The sequence below is a fragment of the Pagrus major genome, chromosome 5 (genome assembly GCF_040436345.1).
Source record: "Pagrus major chromosome 5, Pma_NU_1.0".
NCBI lineage: Eukaryota > Metazoa > Chordata > Actinopteri > Spariformes > Sparidae > Pagrus > Pagrus major.
The window spans coordinates 23,941,115-23,954,385 of record NC_133219.1 but is presented as its reverse complement, the minus strand read 5'-3'; the positions used below and the strand labels follow the sequence as shown (position 1 = coordinate 23,954,385).

At 38.6% G+C, this 13,271-nt stretch overlaps 3 protein-coding genes across 3 annotated transcripts; 1 reads left to right on the top strand and 2 right to left on the bottom strand.

Annotated features, from left to right (window-relative positions):
• Positions 1-90: 90 nt before the first annotated feature.
• On the top strand, positions 91-3,730 carry rpl6 (ribosomal protein L6). Its single transcript, XM_073467175.1, has 6 exons — positions 91-240; positions 348-446; positions 774-917; positions 3,052-3,100; positions 3,240-3,424; positions 3,550-3,730. The coding sequence occupies exons 1-6, from the start codon at positions 91-93 to the stop codon at positions 3,700-3,702; spliced, it is 780 nt and encodes a 259-aa protein (XP_073323276.1). The 3' UTR covers positions 3,703-3,730.
• A 583-nt stretch (positions 3,731-4,313) lies between these two features.
• Positions 4,314-6,625, bottom strand: dynll1 (dynein, light chain, LC8-type 1). The gene is made up of 3 exons (XM_073467176.1): positions 6,531-6,625; positions 5,609-5,747; positions 4,314-4,695 (listed from the first exon to the last, which is right to left on the bottom strand). Exons 2-3 carry the CDS (start codon positions 5,738-5,740, stop codon positions 4,558-4,560), a joined length of 270 nt encoding a protein of 89 aa, XP_073323277.1. The 5' UTR covers positions 5,741-5,747; positions 6,531-6,625; the 3' UTR covers positions 4,314-4,557.
• Positions 6,626-7,484: 859 nt separating this feature from the next.
• Positions 7,485-13,211, bottom strand: polb (polymerase (DNA directed), beta). Its single transcript, XM_073466050.1, has 14 exons — positions 13,004-13,211; positions 12,613-12,670; positions 11,865-11,931; positions 10,887-10,961; positions 10,720-10,778; positions 10,475-10,524; positions 10,266-10,317; positions 10,091-10,145; positions 9,927-9,999; positions 9,754-9,824; positions 9,578-9,664; positions 9,368-9,435; positions 8,905-9,044; positions 7,485-8,765 (listed from the first exon to the last, which is right to left on the bottom strand). Exons 1-14 carry the CDS (start codon positions 13,062-13,064, stop codon positions 8,671-8,673), a joined length of 1,011 nt encoding a protein of 336 aa, XP_073322151.1. The 5' UTR covers positions 13,065-13,211; the 3' UTR covers positions 7,485-8,670.
• Between the last annotated feature and the right edge of the window lie 60 nt (positions 13,212-13,271).

Sequence of the window (13,271 nt, the reverse complement as noted above, 5' to 3'; positions counted from 1 at the left end):
AAAATTTTAGTATCATTTTAATTTATATTAAAAATCACACTTTTGTTACAGTTGGTATATTAACATCTGTTTTACCTTGTTTTGTGCCAGATGGCAGAGGGCGACAAGAAGAAATCTGCCAAGAAGAAGCACGGGAGCCGGAACCCGGTTCTGGCCCGGGGCATCGGCCGCTACTCCCGTTCCGCTATGTACGCCCGCAGGGCCATGTACAAGAGGAAGTCCAAGACCACTGAGACCAAGGTGAGGGCAGATCAGTGACACCCTACACAAACTGTGATCAAAATAAATCGTATGCACATCACATTTGTTAATTGAGTCTTGTGTTGATGATGTACTCTTCTTTGCAGATGGAGAAAAAGATCAGGGAAAAGCCCAGGGCCACAGTTGTCAAGACTGTTGGAGGAGACAAGAATGGAGGCACTCGTGTTGTTAAACTGCGCAAGATGGTGAGTAATGTGTAAATTCTTATTTTTCCCTTCAGATTTTATTATGCTCCATCTATGACAGGTGGAGCTGTTAATGTCATTAAGCTGACATCGAGATAGATTTAAAAATAAATGGCGCATATGTACAGATCATGTGCCCTGAGTAAGGGGAAATGATACTTAATATATACTATATCTGAGATATTCCTATTAGAAATCACAGCACAATTGGCACAAATGGTGGCCAAAATTTTAATGTCATGGACAATAGGTCAATTACTATTTCAGCTTTGGCAGCAAACCTTGAATCAAAATACTAATACATATTCTTCCATGCTCCTACTGTAGCCCCGTTACTACCCCACAGAGGATGTTCCCCGTAAACTGAAGAGCCATGGGAAGAAGCCCTTCAGCCAGCACAAGAGGAACCTGCGCGCCACCATCACACCAGGAACTGTCCTCATTCTGCTCACTGGTCGCCACCGTGGAAAGGTGAGAACAATTTAACACATTTTTGATAATGATATGAATGTTTCCATGGATTAGCTGGAATGATTGACACATACAGCACACGCTGAGAAATTGTGTGAAAGAGGTTACAGTGCTTTGAAATAACTTAACAGGTGAATACATAATTCCCCTTGTAAGCTGGGGTGCAGACATGAAATGTCTTTCAGGATGCAGAATTCATTAAATGTTGTCTAATGCTGGGTTTAAGGGCAGACGTCTGTTTGTTGGCTTATGGGACTAACCATCTTTAACCTTTTTTAAATATTGCAGAAAACCTGGGTTGACTGATTCTGAGGTCATATCATTTACAAGAATTGGTCATTGTAATCAGTAAAGAGACAATCTGTGATCCAGACATACACAAGATATTTCCACCATCAAAAAGGCAAAACTCAGAATATGAATCTGCATTTATCCTCTGGCATATCTCTATAGGCTTGCCATTTGACAACAAACTATAAAATATTTAAAAGGTTTGTTTTCGTCTAATATTGTAACGGAACTTTAGTTGTATATGTCAATATAGACAACTTGCATTCTAGCAGTCCGTTATTACTGTTGGGAGTATAAAATCATTACATCATGCCGATGATAGATATCCTTGATCAGCAAATGTATTAACTGAGTGGTGAAACACTTCAGACTAGAGCTTCAACGATACATTGATTTGTTGGGTAGAAAAAGTTAATGGCAACTATTTTGGTTATCAGTTTTGTTTGTTTGTTTTTTTTTAAGCAAAATGTCAAACCTTTGCAGGTTCCACTTTTAGAATGCAATCATTTGCTGCTTTGCTGAAAATGTTTGTATGGGCCCTGTGATGAGCAATATTCACAATTTCTTTTACATTTTTTAAATTCCTACCACTTGAAATGGTCTGGTCTGTGCAAGAAAACTACTTTGTTAAGGAAGAATCATAGGGGAGTTTGTCGTGAAGTCTGCAAGACTGGAGTTGGACCCTTCTCGATTAATCCAACGATAAGTTAGTTGCAGGTCTATCTCGGACATAGTTTTCATTACGGTATGATGGTAGCCTACCATAGATGCCTAGTTATCATAGCATCGACGGTAATTTACAGTTTTAAGGGAAAAGTTAAACTCACTTTGTTACAACAATCAAGTACGATTAACAGTTGGTCTTGGAAAATCTGACCCAAGTCCTAAACAAGGGAAACCACAGTCCAGTAGATTAAACGACTAAAACAAATCGTCCACATGCTTGTATAGGCAACAGAGACAGGGAATGTCTCATTGTTACATTACAACCTGCTCACATATGGCCAATAAAAAAAGTTTGCATGTAAAATGCTACAAATTGTTACATAGAGCCCCTTTAATAACCCTTATATTTTCTGTCTGCTGCAGAAAATGAGGGGCATGACTAGAGGAAATGCCACCTGTGCCAAATTTAAACTCGGTCTATTAATGTCCTGTTATGTGCCACTTAACTGTATACCATTTTTAATACGCTGACACAGGCAGTGTTTTTATCACTGATTATAATCATGTTTTTTCATCTCCCCTGAACTGTCTAAGATGAGAAAAAGTTGCACTTTGTCAGCATAATCAGTCCATCACCCATCAGTTTTCATAGAGCATATGGTATTAACAGATATCAGTGGTGCATCCTCATCATGTATGAAAATAACAACCGTGCTGGACCGCATCACTATAATCACACCCTCAGCAGCACCACAGACATTGTCCCTCCCACTCTCCAACACTGCATAGGCAAGTTATGGAGGCACGCAAGTGTGCCCACACACACTTTGAGCAGTGGCTGACCTAAATAATGTTTCAGCTATGAAACTGACAGGCAGAGTGGGCCCTCTGGATAAAACAAGGAGTGTGTGTGTCAAGTAGATTTATTTTTCCCATATCTAAATAGCTTGGTATGAAAGTGGACTGCAGCTATTAATTTGTCTCATCCAAGAAGCACAAAGGACTGTTTTTAGTCTTATAGTACTGAGCTTATTACTGAGTTGGATAGATGCCCTTCTATCCTCCTTGTGTTTTCATGTTGGCACTAAATATATGTAGTGGGTGATGCTATCATTGGTAGCATTGTGTACCTCAATACAGTAGCTTTATACTAATGACACTTGTATTTGTTTTTTAGCGTGTGGTGTTCCTGAAGCAGCTCTCAAGTGGTCTCCTGCTTGTCACTGGTAAGGATGAATGATTTGGTTGCACAATATTTATGCATATGATAGTAGAATCCTCCATAATTCAAAGTAGTACTGTCAGCAAGATGCTGAGCGTCTTGATGCCCCTTTTCTAACATGTGTTTTGTTATTTGCATTCTAGGCCCTCTTGCCTTGAACAGAGTCCCCCTGCGCAGGGCTCACCAGAAGTTTGTCATTGCCACCGCCACCAAAGTTGACATCTCTGGCATGAAGATCCCCAAAACTCTGAACGATGCCTACTTCAAGAAGAAGAGGCTGAGGAGGCCCCGTCACCAGGAGGGAGAGATCTTTGATACAGAAAAAGAGGTGAACTAACATGGATATTATCTTAGAATACACTACTTTATGCATTTTAACAGTATCAATGGGAGTTGGGAGTCTCAGATTTATACTTGACTCACTGGTTTTCTTCTCCTTGGATCCATTTGCAGAAGTACCAGCTGACAGAGCAGAGGAAGGAGGACCAGAAAGCTGTTGATGCACAGCTCCTGCCCCTCATCAAGAAAGTACCTCAGATGAAAGGATACCTGCGCTCTTCCTTCTGCCTGTCCAACGGTGTCTACCCACACAAGCTGGTTTTCTAAATGTGTTGTAATAAAGAGTACCAACATCTTTTGCCCCATCTCTTGCCTCGTTTGTGCTGAAATTGAGTGTCTGTGTGTAGCCTAGATGTTTCTTTGTCCGATAGGTCTTACAGCCATCCCAGCAACATGGAATAAAATGCATTTCCACAGCTTAAATGGTACTTTTAACTTGTTTTATTGGTGAATTTACTGCTTTCAGATGTTATAGACTATCTCTGGCAATTGACCACAAATGAATATCAGAAGCAAGCATTGGGTTCAAAGCAACATTTGAGGTTAATGCTCTTCTACAAAAGAGCTGCCTGCTTAATGCAGTGACTCATGTCATGCTGAACTTAACCTTTAAATATGGCATGACTCTTCTTGATGCAAGTGTGTTTATACCCCATTACTTAACTTTACAGTAGTGATGGCTGAGACTTCTGGGGATAGATTCACTAACCTGGGGACTACAACTTCATAATTTAAGCCCATTTGTCACATTAACCAAGCTACTACATAACATTTGTGCACCTTATGACAAGTATCTGGTTATATGGGATTGTAGATATCATGGTTTTAAATGGTTCATAATGAAGCAGTGCAATGAAATGACCACACCAGACATTGGACCCAGACAGCTTAAAAGCAACACTTTAATTAAAAAATGACATGTCTAATGTAACAAGACAAAAATAAATACAAGTGTTTCATCTCTTTAACATGGCCACGTTTTTGTTTAATCCTCAAAAACAGAATAAAGTAGAAAGCGGCACAGAAAAAGGCAGCGGCCTCTTGCCAAGGAATGATAAGTGCCTTTGTCGAGTCAGTCAGTATTGTATGTATGGTCAGCTGATGTAGAGAAAATGCGTTCCCTCAGCCGGACTTGAACAGCAGAATGGCCACCTGACCCAGGTAGAAGTATATGAAATGCTTGGTCTCATGAGTCACGTAGCTGCCAAAGTTTCTCCCAACGATGCAGTGCCAGGTGGGGTTGTATTTCTTGTCAAACTCCTGTGAGGAACAAAGACGCATTGTGTTCAGACATTTGAGGAAATCAAATAAAAGCAGGTGTGAATTAAAGATAACGCTTAGTAATAATACACAGGAAACAAGTGACAAACCACCTTTATCGTATATGGTATTTAAAGCTATATACTAACAAGTGATCCAGTATTATGCAGTCATGAGATTGTTGAAGCTGTGAGAAATGAAAACAATTTTACTTGTCCAAACTAAACTAAATTACTCCTAATAATCAATAATTGTCTGTACTGTCAGACCCTAAGAGCTTAACACTCATGAGAAGGGCGTACCCCAAGCATGAGCCGGGTGATTTATTTATTATGTAAGACCAATGTCAGAGGTTTTGGCCATAGTGATCATTTTCCAGTGTTGTATGATTAGGACATCACAGCTTAATTAAAGTCAAGTTGCTCATTTTGTTGTACTGCCCATTTGATCACAAGTTTTGTAAAAATATATAAAATATATATTTACAATTCTGTTACCATCCAGCTACAAAAGTTTCCCTGTAAAATTAGTAAATGTACTGATGAAAGAGGATGGAAGATAGTACATAGCTATAACCAAGTTAAGTAGTTTCTATGACATTTACACATAACAATTTTTTCCCTCCCTACACTGAGCAGGAATGCCACTATGGAGAGAAAACTGTGGCATGTGGCTTCCAGGTTTCCTCAGGAAGGCTGGAAAAAAACACCAGGCTGGGTGTGTAACAGGAATGATGCACAGGATGATGGGTCAGTGAGTGCAAAATAGCTTTACACCACTAGTTGAATTCACAACACTGCAAAGGCTGTAACAGAAATATTAGACTGTGCTCACAGATCAGTGGGTTAAAGTTACTCTGTGGGAACCTACTTTAGTGAAGATGTTGGATGCGTCAGCAGTTGTTTTTTTTTACCTTTTTGATGTATGCAGCGATATCTTTTTCTATGTTGTACTTTTCCAGGGCCTGTGTGGCACACTCCACAGCGTCCTGCTGCATGTCCTCCGACATGTCGGCATTTTTGATCACTGCCTTCCTTTCAGACATGGTTGCTCTGGGAAACACAAAACACAGCAGAGGATTCATCATCTTCACAAGGCGCACTGGCACACACGGACACACAATCCAATCGACTCCAGACCCCGAGCATCCTAACAGTCCTCATCGTCGACTGACTTAGACGGTATAGTGCGGAGGGCATAAATGGTCTTGTCAGCCAGTTAATAGAAAGAAACAGGTAGTTAGTGACGAGCCATTATTACATAATAACTGACACATAGTATCTGAATTAGCCATTTCTACAAGTGTTGCATAACAACTTCCATCAGCGGCGAGCTCGCTGGATGCGCGCTCTGCGTAGTTTCTATGGATACGCAAGACATTTGAGATAATCGTCTCAGATTTAGCCGATGTTTCACCAGCAATCCTGTGAAATGTGAGGATGCTAAATGCAAGCGATTTTTTTTTAGCAACTACCTGACGTTAGAAAGTAGCGTAAAAGACCAGCTCGATCTGGCTCAGCATGCAGGATACCAACATAAACACCCCATCCTCGTTACAGTATATTATTTTGCCATTAATCGGACTTAAAATGATGAGAATTAGGGTGTAGATGGGTGAGTTTACTACCAACACCCCTGCACATGCATATTCAACGATGATGAGCTGTTGATTAGCTAACGGTACAGCGCGTTAACTAACGGCTCATTCATCCCGCGGAACGACGGGGGGAAAAAACACCATTTAACAGTAAGCACAGATGATACAGTTAAGATAATACTTTAAAGACAATAAATTAACCATCTGTTATTTTCCGCATGCAAAATTCTTAAATTACCTTTTAGTGTCCTGCACACTGTAGGTGTAGTTTTAAAGAGACGACTGTTACTGAAGCGACAACTCCCGCGAAGTGGTTGACACAAAAGTAATGTGGGTGTGTGGCGGTCGGAGACGGATGCCTTGACGTCTTCCCATTGGCTGATATTAATGCACAGGGTGCTGTCATTGGCTCATTGAGGCCTATCTTTCCGGTGTTTCTGCCCGCATTTTATTTCAACCCATCATGCTTTGCGACACGCTTGTTGCCGGGGCAACAGTTGTAAATAACTCGCTCATGCCATGCCCATGCTTCACTGGCAGGATGTGTGATGGATTTATATATATAATTATAATATTTTTAGCACACGCCGTCGACTATACACATTATGTTATATATTTGTGTCACTTAAATAACACTTTTCGTGAATAAAGTAGAAGAAAACGTCCCTAAAATTGAACTATTTTGTTAGAAGAAACGATAATTTACCATCGTATTTATGTATCACAAGAGATGTTTCGCCTGTTTATAATCACACTTCGCTAAAGGAAGATACTTTCCTTTCTTGTTATGGCGACAAAAACAAAATGTGTAATTGTGAAAGTATTAGGTTTGTTTAGACACCGTTGTCCATGTGTTTGGCAAGGAAGCCATCATTTGAAATGCTTTGTTGTACACAGAAATTAAATATATGCTGATATGAGGACATTTTCCCATTTCAAACATGAAAGTACATTTTTAGGCCAAATGCCATACTCAAGATGTTACTGTATCAAAATTACTACCTACACCCCCAGCATTATGTACCTCATCAGATAATTTGAGAAAGTTTCTCAAGATAATGAAAAAAAAGGCAATGTAACATACTTCTTAAGCAGCATACCACTGTAAAAGTGGACTGACTGTATATTAGAATACAATGAACACATTTTTGTTTTTCAGAAAGTTCTAAAAACAAAAATTAAAAATGTGACATTTTATCTTTTTTTTTTAAACTCATTTATTTCTTACATGCACAACATAAACAGTCAGGTGTTGACAGCCCAAGCAAACTCACACAACTCCATTACTTCCCATATTTTTCCCCCCTTAAATATTTTCAGAAATGTTTGCAATTGCCCACCAAACTAATTAAAGTCCTAATGCTAATATTCAAGTTTTGCTTTACATGTTAAAATATGTATCACGAAGATACTTTATTTCTGTCAACCTTATCTACCTACTTCTTTCAGAGTGGCCCCCCCGAAAAGCACCGAAGATACAATAATGTCCTGACCTAACACACGCATGTAATCATTCTCACACAGCCACATAAAAAAGATTCATCAAGTCTCCCAGTTTAACAGTCATATTCACACATCAATCAGTAACTGAGGAAAATGTATTTTCTCATTGTCTGAACAAATCGTTTATCATTTTGTCCCAAATTAGTGTCAGAGACTGAGCTCAGTGACCACAAATGCTGTTTGCGTCATTGTATTCCCTCTTTCCAAAGTTTGTCCTAAGAAAACTTCTACAGGTTAAAAAAAACTTTCGTAAATTTCCATAGTGAATGAAATAAAACAAATCATGAAGATATAATAGCGATACTGCTGTGTTGCCTGCTTGTGTAACTTCTCTACCTTAAAACACCTTTACACAATTTAGTGCACACTGCTGTCAAAATGCCTTGATGACAGTGGTCATCATTGTCAACACTGTGCCAGTCCACATTAAGATTGCTCTTCTCAGGTTAATGTTATTACTTTTTTTGGTATATAAAACATTAAAAATGGTTAAAATCTTTTTAAAAAAAATAAATAAATTACTGTTGAGCATGATTTACAAACTTGCTTAAAAAATGAGACCAAAGCCTTCACAAAGATGCATGACCAAGGAAATTTAAACCTAAGGTACGAACATGGGTTAGGGTAAGGGAGCGTGTGTGTATGTTGATGATTGATTGATTGATGATTGATGATGAGGATTTTAACTTGTGAGAGAAAAAAAAATCCAAACCAAATAATTAAAAATACTTTTACAGACGTTTTTCTTTTCAATAACACAGTTGACTGGTATATAAAAGAGTAACACACTATCACACATTTGTTCACGTGTCTGATCTTGTTTTCAAGAAATATGTAGCTTCAAATACAGATGTGACTGTAAGCTGGCCTTTGTTTCACTCGCTGCGGTCCTTTGGCTCTCTGTATTTGTAGTGGATGTATTCAAAGATGTCTCTCTCACTATCCACCATCAGAGGCTCTCCTGCCATACCTACAACAGAGCCACATACAAAAACAGCTGATATTAAAAGCTGAAATCATGAATCATTGGTTACTGAATGATGACAGAAGTCACACCAGGCTGGAACACAGTTCATAAGGTTCACATGTAACATTTCACTGAGACTCACCAGTGACCCCAAGTGGTCGAATGGTGTACTCATTAAGAGTGAAGCCCTTCTCCAGAGCATGAGTTCTCATGTTTTTATTGAAGATATCACTTCCAGTAAAATATAGAACTCCACAGTAGTACTGATCCTTGGGAATTAACCTTGGGGGAAATTGAGAGAGGACAATTAGACAGTAGGAACAAACCGCTGATTAAAAGACTAAACAAAAAAATACAGAAGGTAGACTCTTTACTTCTTTCCAATTGTAAGCAACTGGACGTGTTTGGTATTACAGTCGGTAGAGAGAATGTTTAAACTGATCAATCACAGATTTGTAACCTTCAACAAACATACATCATATCTCAAGACAAAGAATCTTTTAGTATCTGGATGAATCCCTACCCACTGACTCAGTCCAAGCTGTATGGCATTTATATGTGTGAATGCCTGAACTGTAAATGTTAAGAGCATTATAGTAGGGCACCTGATATCAATACGTCTGTGAAGGTATTCTTCCTCATCTTCATCGCTCTGCTGCAGCTGGCAGACTCCCTAAAAAACAAGATCCAGCACATCTTCACCAGAAATCATGTGCTTTATGGGTTGGGTATAATAACTGTGCTAACTGTGTTACCCAACACAAAATCAAACACATACAGCTGAGCACATGAGTGGAAATAAGCACAGGCCTCACCATGAACTTGGTGTCACCTTTGGACAGAGTGTCAGTCACAAAGCCAATGGACTCCAAATGTTCGACCACTGCATGGAGGAGCTTGGGCTGGAAAAGAAGATACAATTAACAAAATCAAATAGTAAAACACTGTGTTTAAAACAGAATAAGTGAGATACAGTAGAGACGAGTCTTACCTGCTTCTCAGTCTCAGAGGTGTAGTCTGGGTGGGTCAGCAAAATATCAATATCACCACTCGATGCAGCACCTAGAAATTATAAACATGTGAATCACTATCCTGACAACCAGAGTTTGAACTCCCATCATCAACTGAATAATAACTGGAATAAACTTGTAGGGAAAGTTTTACCTCTCCTGTAGCTTCCACAGATTGTTCCAATATATTCTGTGTCAATGTCCTTCAACTCTCCAAGGATAAGAGTCTAATGAAGAACACAGTGCAAGAACACACAGGGTAAGAAAACTCAAAATAAATCTTATTTGAAGATAACAGGTATGTAAATGTTTCTTTACCTCCATCTTTTCCATTTCAGCTCTTGGGATCCTTTTCTCAAATTCCTCAAAGTACCTGAATGCAGCAAAATAATCCATTAAACACAGATGATAGAGGAAGACCTTCAAATAGTGTTAATTTGATACTGATGAATAACACATTTAGAAAAAACACTGTGCCTTCAGTCAAACTTACTTGAGTCCAATCTGTTGATGATGGTTGAGTTTGTGCTCAATCTTTTTCAGATCTAGAAATACAGCAAAAAATAATAACATTGCTAAATATTCAAAGGTAAATGTAAATTGTGCATAACATAAATTGAACATGCAATACACTGCACTTCATACAGAAGAAGAGTGACATTAAACAAAATATTTGAACAATTGTAATACTGATACACGAACCTTCTAATGTCTTCACCCCTTCATCAAAAAACTTCCTGGCAGCAGCAGGGCTAAAGTCAAGATCCCAGAGATGCAGTTAGTTACATGAAGCGCATCGACATGAACAAATAAACTCTATTCCTGCAAATTCCTGCTCTGCAGTGGCCACTGAATTGGTCCCCCAATGCATTTTAATTAGTCATTATGTATTTCAATATGGATTTTCATATAATAACTAATTTGGAGTGGTTGCACTGAAGACATACCCAATTCCAGTAACTCTGGTGAGGAAATTGATGGAAGAGCTGGTGTCATCATTTCGAATCTAAAATATAAAAACAGCACATCAGTCTCTGTAATGCCTTAAAATTAAGCAATGATTGACCACATGAACAGTGTGGCATCAATCATGTCTTCTAATACTGAGACTCACCTTTTCTAGTTTCCGTAGTTTACCAGTTTGTAGGAACTCATCAATCTTTTCTGCTATTTTAGCTCCAACACCATCCTGTTGAAATGTAAAAACAAACAGGAGGGTGGTGAATCGTGTGATCTGAGGCTGTTACGTAAGATGTGCAGAGTAGCTGTTGACAAACACTTTCAGGCTACAGCAGAGGGCATCACACAACACACAACCACTCTGCAACATGTGCACATTAGCAGTAGGGACAAATAACGACAAAGTAATTTCCAGTTTCCACGAACCATTTCACTAAAATGAAGCATCTAAAAGCAGTTAAGATCAAGTCATCTGTCCCATGGGTTAAATACTGAGAGATATATTAAAATATGACTGTAAGAAACAGTGAATCTGTTCAATTCACTGACAGAAATTATCAAAAGGAAATAAATGAAACTCTGTTATGACTGTAATCTCAAATGTGAAATGTGGATTATTATGCTTATAGTGTATAATCAAGGCAATTCTGTTTCTATCTATGATGATAATCATGATCATTAGTTACACCACACTACTTTCGGTTATGTGTAAAAACACAATAGAGAATTTCTAAATAATGTATTCTTTGATAAGTAGTTTGGCGAATGGAACCATGCGTACAAGGACATGCAAGCCACAAGCTCAAGGGTGACGAAATACACAAACAATAACCATCCTTTACACTGAAAAACAGTGAACAATACCAACCAGTATATCAGCAGCACCAATGTCTTCCACGACAACTACTGACCATCAGAACCTCTAAGAAGGTGTGATTTATTGCAGGACCTGATACTGCATTGCTGTATTTTAGTTTAAAGTTTCAACACAAAATTTCATTATGCACCTGGACCATTGTCACAAGGTGAGATTTTAGTATATTTGCCTCAAAAATGAACTAATGTGGGTTGTTGTTGTTTTTTAAAATAAAGACAATAACTGAAGACGTAAAACCAAGTTCAGTGCACATACCAGTTTCTTGGCCTCTTCGCCATTTCTGATTTTGGTAGGGTACTTGGAGATGGTAGATGCTGCTTTCCTAGACAGAAAATAAGCAGAAATATTTGTTAGAGGTATATTAAGTATGAATGAGATGTAGCAATACATTGAAAACATATAAAGTAGCAAAACAATATAGTGTGACCCTTTTGTTACAGTATTTTCATTTTTTCACAACTATCAATCAACACCATTATCCTCATATGTATTATACACTCAGTTGCCAGTTAAATAGCACCCTGGCTAAAAATGAATGATGTCCAAGACCCTACAATAAATCCTACCATCATATAGGTTATACTTGTGTTACTTCAAATGTATGGTCATTTTGGTGGTTGTAGTTAGTGGTGCTCTTGAACTGTATTGTACTATAAAAAGAGGTGTTTATGTCCATTGTATTACTGTTGACAGTGTATTAATTAGGGTGTCTTAAATATCTGAATCAGCCTTCAAGATCACCATTGGGTTGATAAAACACATCTCTAAAACAATATGTGGTGATCAGTGGTCTTCATACCGTGATCATTGGTTTTCATGGCTTCATGGACTGCATACGTTTTAGCTAATTGCGCATAATAGACTGGCAATTGAGTGCATGTTCTCTGTGCATCCCACATGTATTGTTAAATGTTGATACATTATATCAGTTTTCATGCATTGTTGAAAGAACAATAAATCCTTAAACAAGGCACACCTCGCTGCTGGGGCTTCAGATGCTTACCTGTAAGCATTGTACTTGTGTATTGCCCTGTTGACGTTTTTCTCGTAATTGGCCAGCTCTGGAAACAGAAGTAGGACATTGCATGGCTTTATATTCACCTATATTCACACTCCTTTAGTGGTTTATAGCCACTATTTCAGGAAACTGCCAGCTCAGCTACGGGCATTTAAATGACAAAGCAGTGACTGCAAGCTGGAGAGCAGAGAAAACTCAAGATTTTCGTTCCAGGCAAACACACAACAAAGGCGAGAAGACGAAGTATAATTTAGTATTTCTTAAGGAACATACTCTAGTAATGAAAAGTTATTTTGAGGTCATTTTTACTTGAAAACAGTACCCTGCTGTCACGCTAGCTACTGTTAGCTCAACCGTCTTGCTGCTCTTCACGTACCGACAAGAAAGTCTGTTATTCCCTCATTTAGGGATTCCTGTGGCGCTTTCCTCTTGCTCATTGTTGAATTGACAAGGTCTCAAGTGTCCGTGGCAAATCAAAACGGTCTCATATGCATGTATGAAAAGCTAAGACCTCTTTATGATCTCAGCTAGCCTCTGACTAGCAACTTAGCTAGCTCAACCTGAACAAAGACGTAGAGGGGGGGTGTGCGTGCGTATTACGTCACAGATAGATACCCAAAATGATGACGTTTTGAAATAAATAA